This window comes from Syzygium oleosum, unplaced genomic scaffold, assembly GCF_021117445.2.
Source record: "Syzygium oleosum isolate NSW1041296 unplaced genomic scaffold, Sole_v2.1 Sole_v2.07, whole genome shotgun sequence".
Taxonomy (NCBI): Eukaryota; Viridiplantae; Streptophyta; class Magnoliopsida; order Myrtales; family Myrtaceae; genus Syzygium; species Syzygium oleosum.
In genome coordinates, this window is record NW_026607491.1 from 5178384 (window position 1) to 5196143 (window position 17760).

General features: G+C 40.1%; 2 protein-coding genes across 7 annotated transcripts; one reads left to right on the plus strand and one right to left on the minus strand.

The window, feature by feature from the left end:
• Nucleotides 1–356: 356 nt before the first annotated feature.
• LOC115678200 (OVARIAN TUMOR DOMAIN-containing deubiquitinating enzyme 12-like) lies at nucleotides 357–7292 on the plus strand. Of its 3 annotated transcripts, none has more exons than XM_030601551.2 (12): nucleotides 357–627; nucleotides 1257–1773; nucleotides 1876–2036; nucleotides 2694–2767; nucleotides 2915–2969; nucleotides 4820–4894; nucleotides 5048–5121; nucleotides 5202–5250; nucleotides 5671–5755; nucleotides 5959–6015; nucleotides 6802–6893; nucleotides 6990–7292. In XM_030601551.2, the coding sequence occupies exons 2-11, from the start codon at nucleotides 1446–1448 to the stop codon at nucleotides 6885–6887; spliced, it is 1044 nt and encodes a 347-aa protein (XP_030457411.1). In that variant the 5' UTR covers nucleotides 357–627; nucleotides 1257–1445; the 3' UTR covers nucleotides 6888–6893; nucleotides 6990–7292. The 3 variants fall into 3 exon arrangements, with proteins under 3 accessions (XP_030457411.1, XP_056169308.1, XP_030457424.2); XM_056313333.1 differs by having other exon boundaries at nucleotides 1264–1773; XM_030601564.2 differs by lacking the exon at nucleotides 357–627 and having other exon boundaries at nucleotides 1494–1773; nucleotides 1881–2036.
• A 643-nt stretch (nucleotides 7293–7935) lies between these two features.
• Nucleotides 7936–13977, minus strand: LOC115678177 (phosphatidylinositol N-acetylglucosaminyltransferase subunit A). Of its 4 annotated transcripts, none has more exons than XR_008816999.1 (10): nucleotides 13827–13977; nucleotides 12908–13045; nucleotides 12018–12593; nucleotides 10656–10810; nucleotides 9847–9937; nucleotides 9650–9766; nucleotides 9464–9567; nucleotides 8836–8926; nucleotides 8557–8753; nucleotides 7936–8431 (listed from the first exon to the last, which is right to left on the minus strand). XR_008816999.1 is itself a non-coding variant. In XM_056313393.1 (10 exons), the coding sequence occupies exons 2-9, from the start codon at nucleotides 13040–13042 to the stop codon at nucleotides 8658–8660; spliced, it is 1365 nt and encodes a 454-aa protein (XP_056169368.1). In that variant the 5' UTR covers nucleotides 13043–13045; nucleotides 13827–13977; the 3' UTR covers nucleotides 7936–8431; nucleotides 8615–8657. The 4 variants fall into 4 exon arrangements, 2 of the variants coding, with proteins under 2 accessions (XP_056169368.1, XP_056169367.1); XR_008816998.1 differs by having other exon boundaries at nucleotides 8515–8753; XM_056313393.1 differs by having other exon boundaries at nucleotides 8615–8753.
• Between the last annotated feature and the right edge of the window lie 3783 nt (nucleotides 13978–17760).

The following is a 17760-nucleotide window of genomic DNA, read 5'->3' on the forward strand; positions in this document are numbered from 1 at the left end:
ACGAAAAAAAAAGAATGTGAACGAAAATTTAAGCAAATTTTCGCCAAAGGCGAAAAATCTGGAGACGTACGATTGAGCAAGGACCGACAACCCGACGAGGGGGTCAGATGACCCGAAACAGGAAACAGCATCAAAAGCACGTACAGCGAATGCATGTGCGGCGGTGGGTCCTACCTGTCCTCTCATGCGCACGCGTGTCGCCGTGTCATTGGGCTCTACGGATGGGACCGCAGGACCCGTTTGCCGAACGAGGAGGTGAGAGGAGAAGACGACAGACGCCACGAGAAAAAAGATGCTCGCGCCGTCAACTAACGGCTCCGTCGCCGTTAGGCTCCACTCCTGTGTTGACCGGAAAGGTTGACCGCGCCCGCCTCCTTCTTCTTCTTCCTCCTCCTCCTCCGCCTCCTTCCTCTTCTTCCGCTTCTGCTGCTGCTGCTTCGTTCGTCCGCTGCTGCTACTCTCGTCAGTGCGCTTCCGACGCGCATTTGGCCGCACATTGCCGCCATCTCGTGGCTCCGGCGAGTTCCCGACTCTTCCTGGCGTCTCCCGCTCTCTCTCTCTCTCTCTCTCTCCTCTCTCCATGGACGAAGAACACCACCTCCTTGGGTAGCTTCGGTTCAGCCTCAGGTGCGTGTTGCTTGTCGCTGCCACTCCGCCGCTCGGCCTTCGCTTCTTCCTGTATTTTTTTTTTCTCTTTCTTTCTTCTTCTTTTTCCGACCACGGTGTCCGACTGCCTTAAGCTGGGACATAGATGAACGACGGCGACGGCGACGGCGACGGCGACGGCGACGAGGACGATGATGATGGTTGATGAGAACTTCGGTCTTTCTGCTACCCTTTTGGTTTTTTTCTTTTCCTTCTTTTCACGTTTGCGTGGGATGTTCTTGTTGGAATTTACTGGATTGGTTTGATTACCTCGAACGCTTTTCTCCCCGGGGAATGTGGATCGTGGATTTCCATAGATTTGGCTGCTGCATTCTTTAGCTGACGGATGACGGCCCCAATAGTAGGCTCCTGAAGACCACATTTCCAATGTGGGAGTCATACATCGCCGCTCTAAGAGCAGTTTCGTTTGATGGATGGCGTGTCCTAGTGAAATGTGTTCGTTTGGTTTCGTCATAGATTACCGAAAATTCGTTCATTTATTGCAAGTATTTGAGCTCTGTAATCTATTCTCCTGAGTCCTGATGCACCTGACATAAGACTATTGCCTTCAGATTTCGCGTTTTTGCTGATTATGTTGACATTTCGTTTAGGATGAAGTTCTATGCTGGAGTACTTCGAAGAATGGGCGGGGATCTGTCTGTTGGTTTAGGGGAAGGCTATCCAGGGCATGGCTGCGAGTCGGCGGGGTCTCCTCCATATTATTATTCTACTGGGTTAGGATGCCGCCTTTTCAACTGAATGAAGAACGTCGCCTAGCCTTGTGTTGTGAATGAGGGAAAATGATTTCGCACGATCAAGATCATGATTTTGTTCAGTGGGGTCTCCAGCTCTTTGACAGCAATCCGTATTCCAATTGCGGATACTGTAGTACCTTGACTCAGGATAATTTAGACTACTATCCGGGACCCTACTTCGAGGAAGATGATTTTAGCATGGATTGTGGGAATGTGGATAGTGATGAACTTATAGCACATGCTCTTCAAGAGGAACTATCTCAGCTCGCTGTTACAGAAACAGATCAATCTGCACATGAAGAATCAGAACAGTTGCAACCATCTTTCTTCTTGCACAATTGGCCTGACCAATCTATTCAAAACTATGCTTCAGGTTTTTTCTAAGCATGAAAACAGTAGAACTTTTGCGATACCATATATTAAGATATACACTTTATGTTTTGAGTTGTCTGTTAATTAGTAGTCCATTGTGCAGGACAGGACGAAGCAGAAGCTATCTTACATTCCAGCTCATGTCCCAGCCCTGATGAAGAGGCTTGCTGCAGGGAAGACTGGCCATATTCCTTAGAGCTACCAGATGAGTATGCCTACGACGGCGAACTGGGAAGGAGGTTAAATCAAATGATTTGTGTTCCGGTGAGTTTCGCATTCACCAAAGAGATGTTTAACTATCTTAAGTAGCCGCAATAGCAAGCCTTTTCTCGCCTTTGATTAGTTGCAATTGTTATAATTCCTTTTTGCTTTCACGGTGTTAGCTAGTTATCACCCTATCATTTGGGGAGATGTTTAATCTTTTAAAAACTAATGGGATTGACCTCTTGTTTTGTGGAGTGGAATTTGGTATGCATGCTGTTTCCAAGTACAAGAGTTGTTAAATACCAATTATAAGAGTCTAATATTCAGATTGTATGTTAATTTGACCTTGAACTTTGATTATATTCATGTATATTATATAATTGAAGGAATTTACTTTCCAGTGAGATAGTATCCTGGAAAATTCCTTCTGCGTTACATGCCCCATGTCCTTTGCAGAATTGACGAGAACTACTCCCTGTTTCTGTTCTTTCTATTGGGGATCTACGCGCTTTTCTTTAGTTGTGCTGTTCTCTATTCTTGTTGGAAGGATGAGAGAGTCGGATTCTTTTTTAACTGCATTCAACTGACAAAGCGCAAAGTGGTTTTCCTTTTTCTCATTTTCTTTCCTTTAATATTTTGATTTTGATCTTTTGGTCTGCTGGACTATTTTTTTTCTTTGGTTGCTCGAGTTATTAGTTTCTTGCTGATTTTTTGCAGCATGTGCCAAAAACCAATGGTGAGATTCCATCGGTGGATGAAGCGACTTTAGATCATCAACGGCTACTTGAGAGGTATTCTGTCCTTTTATTTGGTACACTCATTCTTCTTTTCTTCTTCTTTTATTCTATAACTTTATCTTCAAGCACCACTTTTGATGTTTGAATAATCCATTACCCATGACATGAATAGCATATGAAGCCTGACTTTTCCTTCTACAGATTGGAGCTTTATGGTCTGGTGGAGCGCAAAGTTCAAGGAGATGGTAACTGTCAGGTTTGCGTCTTGAGTTCTGAGATTTTACAAAAACCTGTCTTAGTTCATTGAAGGTGGATTTTTCTTTGTGATTGAGATTTTATACGTGCAACTCTGCACAATGTAAGCTCTCATCTCAAGCTTACACATCTTCACCAAGCACCGTGTGATCCTTTCCTATTAGACGCATGCTAAGTTTTCTCATTTTTTGCTTCTTTATCTATCGTGGTTCAGCAGTCCAGATAAAAATTGCAATTCGGTATGCATGCCCCCAGTTAATAAATTTATCAAATGGTGAGAGCATTAAGTAATGGTCATCGGGTCATGTAGGAATTGGGTAGATTAGAAGTGGGAGATCAGGATATGTAGAGGTAAAGATCGACCTGTAGGTCAGTTCTGTATTATCATGGATCATGGGCTCTTCTCAGCTCTGCAATAGAAGTTAAAGGGTGACATCTCTGCTAACTGGCATTGGGTAATTTGTTAGTTACATGTGAAACGGAAAAGTGTTGCTTCATAGTTATCATCATCTTTGTAAGTCTTTGCTATCATTTTAAGCAAAAATTAATCTCTAAGCTTCAATTTTCGATTTTAGGAAACTAATTGGATTTAGGAACAAATAAATGGCAAGTGAATTACAGACTGGGAAATGCTAGGATTTTTTAGTTGGATTTCATCCTAATCTGCTAATGGAAGAAGGTCCACTGAGTTAGAGTGCTAGGAGTAGGAAACTCACCTAAAGCTTTAACCATTCTGTTGCTGTTTAAGAAAAAATCATGTTGACAACAATTGCAGTAATTCTGTGAATTGACCAAGTGGGAGAATAGTTTGATCACGAGCTAGATTGTTGCGAGCGGCATGGGGGGGAGGCATGCAGGATGGGAAGAAAAGAGGGGGTCGTGAGAAAGAGAAAAGAGAAAGTGAGCAGAGAGACAAGGAACTTCCATCTTTTGTTTTAATTAAGGTGCGTTTGTTTTATGGAAAATCAATGGCCAGAAAATATTTTTTAAAAGATGATCGCTTTTGTCATTTAAAAAGTTAGTCAATGGACATTATATTCATTATCAAGAATAGCCTATCCCTTAACATTTTATTTGATGATAAAAATATTATTTTCTATTCCATTTTGCGAGTGATGTATCGGTTTTAGGAAAATGTTTTCTAAATTGTCTCCTTTTCACGAAACAAATGGACCTTTACAATGATTCCTTTTCTGTTCCTTTCTATTTTGCTTTTTTTGGGGGGGCTTGTGCCATAAAATGGACCTTAGATTCTAATTGATTCTTGAAGGAGATGGTGTACTTGTCTAACTGCCCAATCAAAAGAAATCGCATATTCGCTAGGTCCATTATACGGAAAAATTCCAATGTACTCTCAATAATGAGCCGTTGCATCGAGGAGAAGAAAGTTACACCTATAACTGAACTTTAAGTCTAGCTTAGGTCCATCTGCTAACCCTAGACACTCAAAGTTTCTAAATCTGCGATTTTATTGAGTTAATGTTGGTGGTTTGATGCGTGTAGATTTTGCCTTTTGAATAATTTGCTCATCTAAGAATCTCTAAACTTTGGTGTAGCTAATGGTTGAACTTAGAACATAAGTTGCCGATTTTAAAGTGTTAGATTGCTTTCCTCGCTCAGTCTGCGTCGTCGAGCAACAATGAGCTCAATTATATAGCAGGTTGACTTTATAAAGTACTAGTACACAATGCTTGAATATTCCTCAATATATCACCATTTTGTGATTCTCTATGTATTCTGTTTGCCTGTTTGGTGGTAATAAAAGCTGTGGTTCTTTGTTATTTGGTCGGAAAGCTGTGGTTTTTAAAGTAACATGCACACTATATCTAATTAGTTTCTCAATGCTTCCAGTTCCGAGCCCTGTCTGATCAGATCTACCACACCACCGAGCACCATGACTTTATGAGACGGGAAATCGTTGAACAGGTTGCTCATCCATTTTCGTTTGACCAAATTAGTTCATCCAAGTTTGTTTTTTTCTGTTTTTTGCATGATTAGTTCATCCAAGTTTGTTGCTGCATAACTCTCTGCATACTTGGATGGTAATGCTCCTTCTGTCCCGTTGTTTTGACATATCAGCTGAAGTCTTGCCCAGATATATATGAGGGATATGTGCCTATGGCTTATGATGACTATTTGGAGAAGATGTCTAAGTATTTCTCCACTCTCTACTCTCAACCAGTCTTCTCTCTTCCGGAAACCACTGATTTTTTCTACTTTTGTATGACAATAGGACTGGTGAATGGGGCGATCATGTCACGTTGCAGGCTGCTGCAGACTTGGTACATATTTCTTTTATTATGTGTGATTCCCATACTACTTATCAGCTTTACTTGGGTGGTTAGAGCTCATCAACAAATAATGATTTCCATTCTAGATTTGTTTTTTTAAATTCACCCTAGCCCATAGTCTCATAGTGCCTAGGAACTTGAAACTTGGTGTCAGGTGGTGATGGGATTAAGTCGTGCTGAGTTTGGATTCCTATTCTTTTCCTTTGGGGCTTGATGCTTTCATGACTCCTTGGTAAAGAATCAGATGTAGAACTTTGTACTTGCAATCTTGCATCATTTTAAACTTTTTTCTTATTACTAAAGGTAAGCGCATAGATATTTGACTGTTACGTAATTGAAGAGGTTTTCAGCCAGTGCATTGATTGAGATGAAATGAAATGTCTTGATGCATGTCGATGGTTTTTTTTGCAGCATGGCGTTAGAATATTTGTCATAACTTCTTTCAAGGACACATGCTACATTGAGATTCTTCCAAATGATCAAAAGTCTAAACGAGGTACGTCCATCTTGAACTTTTTTATTGGGACAGAAACAAGTCCATCCTAGCAAAATACATTTATACATTCGAATTACCAGTTAGATTTAGCTTAATCCTCCAGGCTCCTCATGCTGGTGTCAAATGCCCAAGATAACTATATTTTTGCCTTAAAATAAATTATATTGACATCTTTTTTTGTTGCTAATGTTCTCCATATGCAGTTATATTCTTGAGTTTTTGGGCAGAGGTGCATTATAACTCAATAATCCTGGAGGAAGGTATGAGGCCTCATGTTTGCTTTCTGGAAATTAGTAACTACATATGCTTCAGGAGCAATTTGATTCATCTTGAGAATGAGTTGGAACCACTCAGTTTTTTATGCTCTCTGCATCGTTGCAATAAGTCGTAACTATATCTGAAATATTTTTAGTAGAAGAGTCACTTTTGTTTCCATGGGGAAATATTACAATGTGGGTAACCGACTTCTCATATTTAGACCAAAAAAGGAATGGAGATCATTATTGGAGAGAAGGGCGGTATTTCTAATTTCAGTTTGTTGCTTTTCATCAAAATTAGCCGTTGGCATTGAAAGCTACTCAAAAAGCCAACAGCAAAAGTCACAACTCTAGTAGAAGCCATAAGCAGAAGATGCTCCCCCAGCTTTTGGGTGGAGCTTCTGGCTTCTGAGTTAGAATATAGGTATGGAATGCCAAAATCCCCTTTTAGTGGGTGGTGAACTGATGTACTTTTGTTTCCCATCTTCTATTAAAGAGAATATAGCTATAAAAACTGCAAAAGGCAAAACTTGGAAAGGCAAAGAGCCATTCGAAACAGGCTCCGAACAACAATTACAGCGATTTTGGCCTGACAAGGCAAAGTATTGCATTAAACGAAGTGTCGACTGTAAGGACAGGATCATTGTTTGGCTTCTCAGCTACTAGGTGCAATTAATGTTATGTTATTGTTAATCCCAGTCGGAGGCCATGGAATCCTAGATGTAGGCTGTCCTCATAGTTTTCTGTTAATATCGTTATCTTTTCACTCGAGTCATGCCATGATTTCAGATGTGTCTCCATCTCAAATGAAGAAGAAGAAAGGATGGCGAATGTTTCGAAACAAGCACTTGGAGTCCTCAGAGGAATATCACTGACAGAGGGTATGACACACTCCTTTTTTCCTCTGAAAGTAACAGAGCCGACTCATATGTCGCTGCGGGAGGCATTCCTTTAATCTTTCTTTTGTGTACTTCCAGGACATGCTCTCATAGTTCGCATGACAAAGGGAGAAAACTTCAATCCGTCTCGTTCCTCCAGCCTCGGCTCCACTGTACATGTCCTAACCTCGTCCAAGACCTTTCTTTTCGGCTTTATTCTTTGAATAAGTGATTTAATCTTGTGGAATTCTTTCACAGTACAGCTAGGCACGACATTTTATCTTCATCTCTTCAGAAAATTTGCACTCTTTTTATGGAGTTTCCAACTGGGGTATGTGATTGCAATCGCATGTCTCGTGTAGTCATTGAATCAAATATATAGTATGATATGAAGGTATCCCCGCATCACGTGATAATATTACGATTATCCGGGCCTCCTTTGAGGACATCCCATGTGTCTAACGCAATCTTATTCAGGGAGAACTCTGTTTCAAGAATATAATGCTTCTTTATTTCCTGAATGAGCAAAAACTATTTCCTCTAGAAGATGGGTTCCCGCATATGGCGGGACAGTCCTTTTTCGATCCGTGCAGGATTTGATCGGCTTTTGTGGGAGACTCGTCCTCGAGTTGATGGCAAATGCTCTCCATTCACAGCCACTGAACTCTTTGAGGCCAACAGGCATGTGGCCTGTCGGTATAGGGATTGAGGGGGACGGTTGTGGCGAGAATATACTAGGCCCGGGATTCAATCCCCGCGATCACTACATTGCACATGTACATAAAAGACAGGAATTAGACCAAAAAAAAATCAATACGAAGCTCGGTCCAAACTTATTGGGCCTACAGTCTTGAGCCCAAACCTGTGGCTCGGGCCCAATCAATATACTTTTTATCTAACCGAAATAAATCATGGCTGATCGGCTCGGTCCGGGCTGAGCCCGCAATCGGAATTTTTCGTTTCCGCATTTTCCATGCTCCAGCAATTTTTCTATAATTAGTGTTTTCGGGATTCTTTAAGGGCTAATATCATAAAAATCTCAAACTAATACAACCCTATCGTATTTACTCCAAATTATCTTAGTTCGTGTCACAGAAAAATTCCAGATAAGTACAAAATCTTAGATCAGGAAATCTGTAAAAAATCTCTTGAGAGATGCAACGAAGTACGTCCTGTGTAAAATGCACGAAGTTACATGCAACCGTACTTCTCACTAGTCACCTCAACCGCAGGTGATATAGCTAGTTAGTCAATTATCGATACAATAACCATCTAAATCGACACAATCATCGATTAAATTACATGGCGACCAGTAGGGAGAATCGAGAAACCATTCTCTCGTTGCACTAGTTTTCCTCGTTCATTCCTACTTCGATTCTTTTCTTTCTCCCCTTCATGAGTCGCGAGTGAACCACAAGCCTGACGCAAAAGCCTTTATGGATTCCCGCCTCGAGCTCGCGACACTTTCGCGGTATAACCATGTCTCTTGTCATCTGCTTTTTATGGCAACATGTGACCTGTTGCTGTACGAATATCTCCCCCTGTATTACCGTAAACGTTCACATCAAATCCGTGAACAGACTAAAAGCAAGATCTGAGATTGAACATCTCGAGAGGCACGCACTTCACCCATCTGACAAAATTTAAGGCGGTCGTTGGGAGTTACCTTGAGCTCTCTTCTGCTACGAAGTATCTAAAAGACGTGAGTTTTGAGTTTTGCATACCGACAAATGAAAAAAATGAGGCCATTGACCGCGGGGTCGACCATCATCTTGAGCTCTGCTCTGGAGTATGGTCTCCTGCACTGCTACCTTCTCCAAGGGACATCGCCATATGAGGAACTTCTTCGATATCAATTGCAGGCTGATGGAAGATAAAAGAAAAGTAAGTCCCTGAAGCACGGTATTGACCAGAAGTCAAAGGTACCAAAGGAACATGCGGATACCTGAACTAACTGCAAAAGACGAAACAACAAAAAATCGATAATCATGACCAAGCAAAACAGCTTGCCAGCCCAGGATCCACATGAGAGGTACCTGATCAAAAGTTCGTTGATAGCAGCTTATAAGTAGTAATGCAAATTCTATTGCAATCATATGGTAGTCAAAAGAATGTCCAAACGGAATAAAGCACTGCCATGAACCTATGCAATAAACATGCCTACTGCTGCATCCTAATCCTAAAGGTAAAGAAGATTAGAATCATACACTTGTAATGTCTCGAAATATGTGACTACTCAATTACAGCCAACACTAAACGACAAATATGTGACTACTCAATTACAGCCAACACTAAACGACTTCGCTTCGGCCAAGTTTTCCGAGAACAGCAACCTTTCTATAGACAATCAGTGACAACCTAGCCAACAACATGTGGCTGTGCCGTGCCCTTGTCACTCTATGCAACAAAAGAAACCAATGAATGACAACCTCTGGGACATGTTATTGGGCTGTTTAGTACATCAACCCGGCATTCATTGTGAATATTGCAGAATCCAACCGATATGCAGATAAATCGCATGATTTTATGGATGCGGGAGCTAAAACACTATTTGGTATTAGACAATCTCATACCGGGTGAGCCGTTCCAAAAGATTTTGATTGGAGCATTTCATAGCACGGTCATAGACGATCTCTGTCCTTCTAGCAACGTCATGCCAATCATAGAGCTTCTTCATCTGACAGCAAAAAGAAATTGAAATTGGGCCACTGAAGAAGAAGATCAAACACCACTTTTGCCTCACTGAAGACGTTACTTACACGCTTATGCATATCTTGTGGATCAATTGTGGGAAGTATAGTAATTGCTTTCTTGATTGCTCGCACCATGTCAAAAGGATCAGGTTCTGCAAGTACAACCATGTCATCTGGTAGAACCTAAAAGAGTATGAATAAACTCTTAGCTAGTTTCAGGATATATTTCGAGCAATTAATTGCTATAATAAAAGAGAACATGCCTCTGGCACTCCCCCCACACGTGTACTGACAGTCAATAGTCCACAACTGGCAGCCTCTAAGATGGCTATGCAAAATGCTTCTGTTAAAGAACTGTAGAGAAAGTAAATCGGAAATCAGACATGAAAAAACTAATATAATCCTTAGAGAGGACAATCAAAACAATATTACAAAGACGAAAAAAACAAATGTAAAATGTTTGACAACCTCTCAACATGATTTTGCATTGTAAACACAGAATAGGTCTTATTATGTATAAGCATAACAAGGTAACCAGTCATAGGTCTTTCCTTTAGTTCATATTACTTAATCTATCATTTGTTATGCTAATGGAAGATGAAAATGGGAAAGGTGACTGACGAAGGAAAAGGTCAACCCCAGTAAGTTATTTCCCATAACTTAAACCATAGAGCAAAGAGCACAACAACTAGAAAAAAAAAGACGGGGGGGGGGGGTGGGGGGGTGTGGGGCAAGAAAAAGAACAAGGTCTTCTCTCCTCCATGACTAATCTTTTCCAATCTTTCAAACACTTCATGATCCACAAAGTAGTACTGATTACTATATATATATGTCCTTTAATTGTCATATTTCGAATCAATACTTCATAGCTTACCAAGGCTAATCCTCACTGATGTAACAATCGGACATGCACACATCACAATCAGATCTTTAACAATTTGGTATTTTTCCAGGAAGGAGGGGCAGAAGTTTCAGCTTATATTAAACATTGAGCTTAACTCACTTGCTTAGAAGCAGAGGGAGTTATACGAAATTGAAAAAAGAAGTGTTCATAGCTTCCTAACCTCCATACCTGTTCAAGAAAATGTGGCCAGAAATCAGTACAGAGCGTACACGAGAATGAGGTACAGCACCTAACATTTCCACTCTATCTTGAAGGAAATGCTTCTCTCTCATTTCCTCCAGTCTCACTCGTTTGGGTCCATCGCCCCCAACCACAAACCGTACCTTGACATGTAAAACGACAAAATTTGAGAGCATGAAGCCCACACTTAACAGTAACAGTACATCATTCATAAATCACATATCTATATAAAAGTTCAGCTGATAAATATACTAAGGATACTCGCATGAAGGCACACATCTATGGGAAAAGACTTTAAAGCAATCATAATATGTTAAACCTACAAAGGAAAACGCCCGAAATGTGAAAAGCATGTGGAAAGAGCAAAACTAAATACTTGATTCTAGCAGTTTAACAGAAAAGCTTCCCATTATGTAGCTACAATAAAGTGCTCGTAAGGATCCTACAGATTCAGTTTCTTTAAGATCCCACAATATACTAAATCTTCATCCAACTGCCTTCAAAGGGGCGCAACAAGTTTGGTGGAGAGTGAAACCTCGCACTTGGAAAGGCATTTGGTTTTCTTCAGATGATTCAAAAATCCTCGAAAGTCCAGAAGAAAGAATATAGAACAATATTTGAGTCACCTCTTACACATTCATCTAGTTTAACAGACCTCAATAGATTTATGGGAGATGGCAACTTATGCATTGCAGAAATCTAAATGTCTCCATATTTTATTATCTTATTCAACTTTTGAAAATGCTTACAGGCTTTGTGCCATCAAATGCTTTGCTTATAACGCAAAAAAGAAAATCTTCTAAAATGCTGATTTTTTCTGCTTAAAACAATTTGATCGGTAGTATAGGAGTAAATATGTTGTTATGGCACAGATACATGCAAGCAAATGCATGCACACTGAGATGTCTGAAACAAGAGGCGGGCTAGAGTGGATAAAAGCAGAATGCATCAGAGAATAATGCACAATGCAATGATTCAATGCATTTTTACTCAAGTCAGCAATGGGAATAGTTTGATAATCACAGGCCTCTTCCACCAAAGAAACTCAATGAACATTAATCTAATGCACAGGTATTTTGGCAACTCAAGATGAGCAGAGAAGAAAAAGGTGCTGAGAATGGAAATTCCAGAAAAGGTAATTATGAATTTAAGAGACTGAAACATAACATGGACTCCTACCTAGACTTTCCACACCAACACCCCATGGCTATCATTTAGATGGAAACAATATCCCATGAGCTTTGATCCACAAAGGAGGCGTCCACAACATCAACTTTATTTCAGTAAAAGAAGGGCAAAAGAACTAAGCATGATTATGCACAAGTAATAATAGTGGTATGAAGAACATACATGAGGATACAATCTGCATACTTCTGGAATGACTTCAACCAGTAAATCTGCACCTTTCCGGTAAACCAATCTACTTATCACAACGATAACGATTTCATCATTACTTCTGGGATTTTCTGGAGCAGGTGTGAACATGGCCGTGTCCACAGCATTAGGTACAACAAAGACCTTCTCCGGTGGAAGCCCTGACCGAAGAACTGTATTTTCCTTACTAGTATGAGATACACAGATGGCCTGACTCACGTCTGCTAGAGTAAATTGCAATACCTTGTTCATGTGAATACTGCCAACATCGGCAAAACCGTATAGCGAATGGTCAGTAAATACAACTCTATAACCCATAGTGCGTGCGTGCATCAAGGCTTCATGACAAAGAGTCGAGAAAGCTTGATGTACATGCACCAGTGTAATTCTTTCCCGAACGAGGATCGTTCTCATGATCGGCAACGTCCCGTAAAATGTTGGCAGAGTGTTCTGCATGAGAAATGGTCTCCAAGGAATGTAATAAACCCTCAACCCATGAGTCATGTATCTCACGCCAGAACGATTTCCATACGCATGCGTCATAACCACCACCTGAATCACACACGAAACATCCTACCTAATCAACAACAGCTATAATTCTACAGAAGCAACACCAGCCAATAACACTTGAGCCTATTCGGCTTATTAAGAATACAGGGAAATGCAAAATGTAATAAACATATCGCAAACATAAACAATAGAAACTGCCCATTATACCCAACGGGTCACATACTACTGCTTACCTTGCCTCATAGCTCATAAGAATTATTAAGTCATTGAACTCTATTCAGTTGCTCCTTGTAGAAACTTAAAGGATACGCGCCGCATTTCAACACAACAAGTGAGTGACAGAGCCATTGGCTTACCTTGTGTCCCAGCTTTAACAAGCATTGAGAGAGATAGTATATATGGCTCTCCACACCACCAAAGTTAGGATAGAAGAAATCAGAGACCATCAAGATCCTATGCCTTTCCTGATCACCCATGAGGCCATCCAGCATTACCTACAACAGAGCCCATTTCTACTCAAGAAAGCATGATATCACTGTGCCAGATAGGGGTTTAAACGGTTCGGTTTGGTTCGGTTTTCTTGAAAAACCGAACCAAACCGAAACTCGCTCAAACCGAATTGGAACCGGACCGAAAGACCAATTTGGTTCGGTTTGGTTCGGATCAGTTTTCGGTTTCTTCTTCTTCTTTTTTTCTTTTTTTTTTTGCTTTTTATTCATGGCTTTGTTTTCTGTTTTGGATCAGATTTGCCAAAACGAGTTACTTCCAAATATGCCCACGCTAACTTATCAAAAACTGATGTATTGGAAGACACGGCAAATGCAACTCCAACTCAGTGCAAATGCACCTAATGTCAAATGGATTTCTCATCATCATTTCATCGAACGCCTTACGCGCACAACCGGAAACTTCACTCGAAGCTTTGCACGCAACAATAAGTTAAGAACAGCAGCTACAACCTAATGGTTCCATAATTCCAAGAATCAATCTCGGGACACAAAATCATGCCGATAAGAACTCAATCAATCCGCAAGCCCCTCGCCCCCAAAAACCTCATCATACACTCGAGGAACAACAAGAGACAATACAAAGAACTAGAGCACCCATGAACCAGAACCCACGACGCAAATCGGTGATCGGCGACAAATCCGAACAAGAAATAAGCCCAGCCCCCGTAACGAACAATGATTAAGAATCAACCTCAGTAACGAACGACGACGGAGCATGGTCGAGAGGCAGCGCGAGAAGCAAGAGCGAGAGAGATGGACGGCGTACCTGGCTGCGATGGAGGTGGCGAGCGGCGCCGGCGCCGGCGCCGGCGCCGCCGTGCCGCGCGGAGGGAGGTTGCTCGTTGGTTGAGGGGGCCGACGGAAAGAGAGGTTGTTTTCCTCCGCGAAAGCAAGGGCCTAGCAAAAGTACTTCGTCAAAATGTAGATATCAAGTTTGAAAAATATATAAAAAAAAATCATATATAAATTGGCCTAATTCCAAAAAGAATATGTTCACTAAAAATCCTAAAATTTATCGCAAAAGTACAATTAAATCCTAAAACTTACAAAAAGTGTAATTAAATCGTAAAACTTGTCAAATTGGTTCAAACAAATTCTAAAATTAATACCGTCAATTTATCTAACGGAAAATACTAATATGGCATTTTTAAATGAATTTTTCTAACTGAAAATGCTAATATGGCATTTTTAAATGAATTTTTCTCCTCCTACGTGGCATTTCTTATTATTATTTTATTCAAATTTTATATAAATTAAACTAAAAAAAATCTAAAATTTACTTTAAAAAATAAAATTGAAAAAAAAAATACTAGGGCTGCATGTGGAAGTTGTGGCCACCACCCATCGCCGAAGGGGTCGACTGACGTCACCGGCCCTTGCTAGCCCCAAGCGAGGGCCAGCGACCCTAGCTAGGGGCAACCAAATCTAGGCGACGCCTACGTTCGCCCAGGCCTAGCAATGGTCGCCAGCCCTCGCCCCCGAGGCCGACAAGGCCTCGCCTAGGGCTGGCGAGGCTCATCGACCCTAGGCGAAGGCCGGGCGTCACCCGGATCTGGGTGCCCTCAACCCAGATCTGGGCAAGCCTCACCAGCCCCAGACGAGGGCCGTCGATGCCTCACCCAAGCCTAGCGGGGACCCTCACGTAGGGCTGGCGAGGCCTCGCCCAGGACGGGCGATGGTCGCCAGCCCCAGGTGAGGGCCGGCGTAGTCCAGATTTGGGTGCCCTCGCCTGGGGCCGGCGAGGCCTTGCCCGAGGCTGACGGGGGCCGGCGACCTCAGCCGGCCCTCCTCCGGCAAAGCTCCTTTTCCCTTTTTCCTTTCAGTTTTGTTTTGTTTTGTTTTTAAAAATTTTTAGTTTTTAAATTTATTTTAAATAAGATTTGAATAAAAATTAATTAAAAATGCCACATCAACATTTTCCGTTAGATAAATTGAAGGTGTTACTTTTAATACTTGTTTGAACCAATTTGATAAGTTTTAGGACTTGATTACACTTTTTGTAAGTTTTAGGACTTCTAGTGAACATATCCCTTCCAAAAAAAACACCAACTTTACTTTGAGTAACAATTATGGCCCAAACTTTTTTTTGTCTCATAAAAAATCACTAGCTTTCACTTAAATCTCAAATTTGGCTTAAACAATTTCACATCATGAGGGCCAGATTTGAGACTATAGTAACAATTAATGCTTTTTATTGAGACAAAAAAAATTTTAAGTCAGAATTGTCACTCAAAATAAAGTTGGTGCTTTTTTTTGAATTAGCCCTATATAAATTTAAGTGTCAACAACAATGTATCGTGAAATTTCGTGTATTTTGAAATATATAAAAGAAAGTCCAAATGCGTTTGTCGTAATACTTAAATTAAGTAAAAAGCAAAAGCCTATCTAGACACGCCAAATTTTAATTGCTCACTCATTTCGTATCATCTGAAATATTTTTCATATGAATCTAGAAGTATTTCTTAGTTTTAGGTTTTAGTACATGGTTTTTACATGTCCTCTTTGACAAACATTCTTTGACAAACATTCACATTACATAAAGGGAAATTTCCAAATAAGGGCCTAAAGTGCTCTCATTTTTTCAAATAAAGCCATAAAGTTGATCTTGCGTCAAATAAGAATTTGGAGTGCCATCATTTTCTCAAATAAGGGCCTAAAGTGAATCTTGTCTCAAATAAAGATATGAAGTAGCCATCTCAGTCTCAAATAAGGGCCTAACCTCGTCGGAATCAAGGGCATTTTTGTCTTTTTTATTTTTTATTTTTTCTTTCTTTTTTTCCTTTTGTGTTTTTTTCCATAAAAAACAAACTCAAAAAAAAAGTTAAAATTAAAAAATAAAAACAAAAAACAAGGGCTAGCCTATGACCGCTGCTCGCCATCCCATTGCCAACCAGAGGCAAGTGCCAACTTGCTGGCTCGGCCTTGCCCAGATCTGGCAAGGTTGCCCCTCGCAGGCAGCTAGCGAGGCAACCCTCCCCCATGGTCGGCGAGGCCGTCCCTCGCCAGATCGGGCTGGGGCGACCCTCCGGGACCGGCCACTGGTGAAGAACAAAAGTAAAATAAGAAAAAGGAAAAAAATTAAAATTAAAATTATTTTTGTACGAAAATACATTTGACCGGTCGGAATATTTCGCCGGCCGACGATCGGTGAGGTTAGGCCCTCATTTGAGACTCCATGGCCTCTTCAGGCCTTATTTTGACACAAAGTTCACTTCATGCTCTTATTTGAGAAAATAAGGGCACTTCTAGCCTTAATTGAAATTTCCCCTCGCATAAATTGAAAACAAGAAAAACCTTCCAAGGTTAATAATGATCCATTTTTCTAAAGCGCCCTTTTACTCTTCTATCACATATAGATGATATAAAAAAAAAAAAAGACAAGTTAATTTTATTAATAAATTAAACGACATGGTAAAAAAAGGATCGGTATTATAATAAAAGAGACTTTATTTAATGCATCTAGGGCTCATAAAACTAGCCTTTTTTAAATAAAAAATAATTGAAAGGATTACATGTGACGATTTTATTGTATAAGAAGATATAATTCCTCTTTTTTTTTATCAACATGAGCAATATTTTCAAATAGAACTCCTCCTACAAAAAATATAAACTATGCCTATTTTGACAATTTGAACTTTAATCTTTGTAATGCACCTTAAAAACTCCTAAACTGGTACCCATGGCACAAATCTAACTTATAGCCACAAACATCGATAAATTCTGGAATATTCAGTCAAAACCGTTAGTTTTTGTCCTTCAAGTTTTTGTCCTTCAAGTTATTTTTAATCAATTTATTACCTACAATAAAATAAATTTTATAATTCTGCTAACTCTCTCCAATCCTTTCAATCTAGTCCTTAAAGAAAACTTTTTGATCGATCACATTACAATTGTTTCAAATGGACGACGCCAATCTAAATCTCCTCAAAGAAGAAATACTATAATCTGATGAAGTATTGGAAGAGACAAAAACATAACTTATCCTAGTGACTTCCCAATTTTTCATAAAATAAAACATCTATTCATTAGGAGATTAATCCGACATGGCTATGATACCAAATTTTACAGGATTGTTATCAAAATCTTCATTTAAAGCATACTAAACCTTACAGATTTATTAAAATGATTGCAAACTTTATTTAATACATACTAGACGTATGTACTGAACGTTATAGTAGATATACTTGAGACATCATCCACAAGATAACCGCTGATACCTCACAAGATTAAAGAAGTTTCTAAGAATAGAGAGGACGGATTTTAGAGAGAGAGAGAGAGAGGGAGGGAGGGAGAGAGAAGGGTTTTGCAAGAGAGCCATGTTTTCTCTGAGTAAGGCAAATTATGAGGATTCTAGGGTATGTCTTCTCTTTGAGGTTGCATTTGATTTTATAGGCAGAGAATGCCTTGAATCTCTTCTTAGTGCTCTATGCTAGGTGTATCTCCACCATCTTCCGTTTGTTTGAATTTTTGTTACATTTTGCATATTATTGTTGAGCGCACCTATTCACTAATCTACTTTTATCCCGAAAATCTTTCCTATTTATGTCGTTTGCTTCCGACAATCCTAGCAGTGCTGTTACTATTCTTCTATTATGACATGTCATCTATCATGTGCCGGTTATCCTTCGTGCCGATTAGCTTCTTGAGCAGAGCTGGCTAATGCTGAGTGTTTTACGTAATAATAAAACTCAATTAATTGT

Coding starts and splice junctions, on each gene's coding strand:
- LOC115678200 (XM_030601551.2), top strand. CDS start 1,446: ATGATTTCGCACGATCAAGATCATGATTTTGTTCAGTGGGGTCTCCAG. Junction 2,768..2,914: donor CATCAACGGCTACTTGAGAG/GTATTCTGTCCT, acceptor TTCCTTCTACAG/ATTGGAGCTTTATGGTCTGG. Junction 2,970..4,819: donor AAGGAGATGGTAACTGTCAG/GTTTGCGTCTTG, acceptor CAATGCTTCCAG/TTCCGAGCCCTGTCTGATCA.
- LOC115678177 (XM_056313393.1), bottom strand. CDS start 13,042: ATGCTGGATGGCCTCATGGGTGATCAGGAAAGGCATAGGATCTTGATG. Junction 8,927..9,463: donor CTTTTGGAACGGCTCACCCG/GTATGAGATTGT, acceptor ACTTTTGATCAG/GTACCTCTCATGTGGATCCT. Junction 8,754..8,835: donor GTCTTTTGCAGTTAGTTCAG/GTATCCGCATGT, acceptor ATCTTCCATCAG/CCTGCAATTGATATCGAAGA.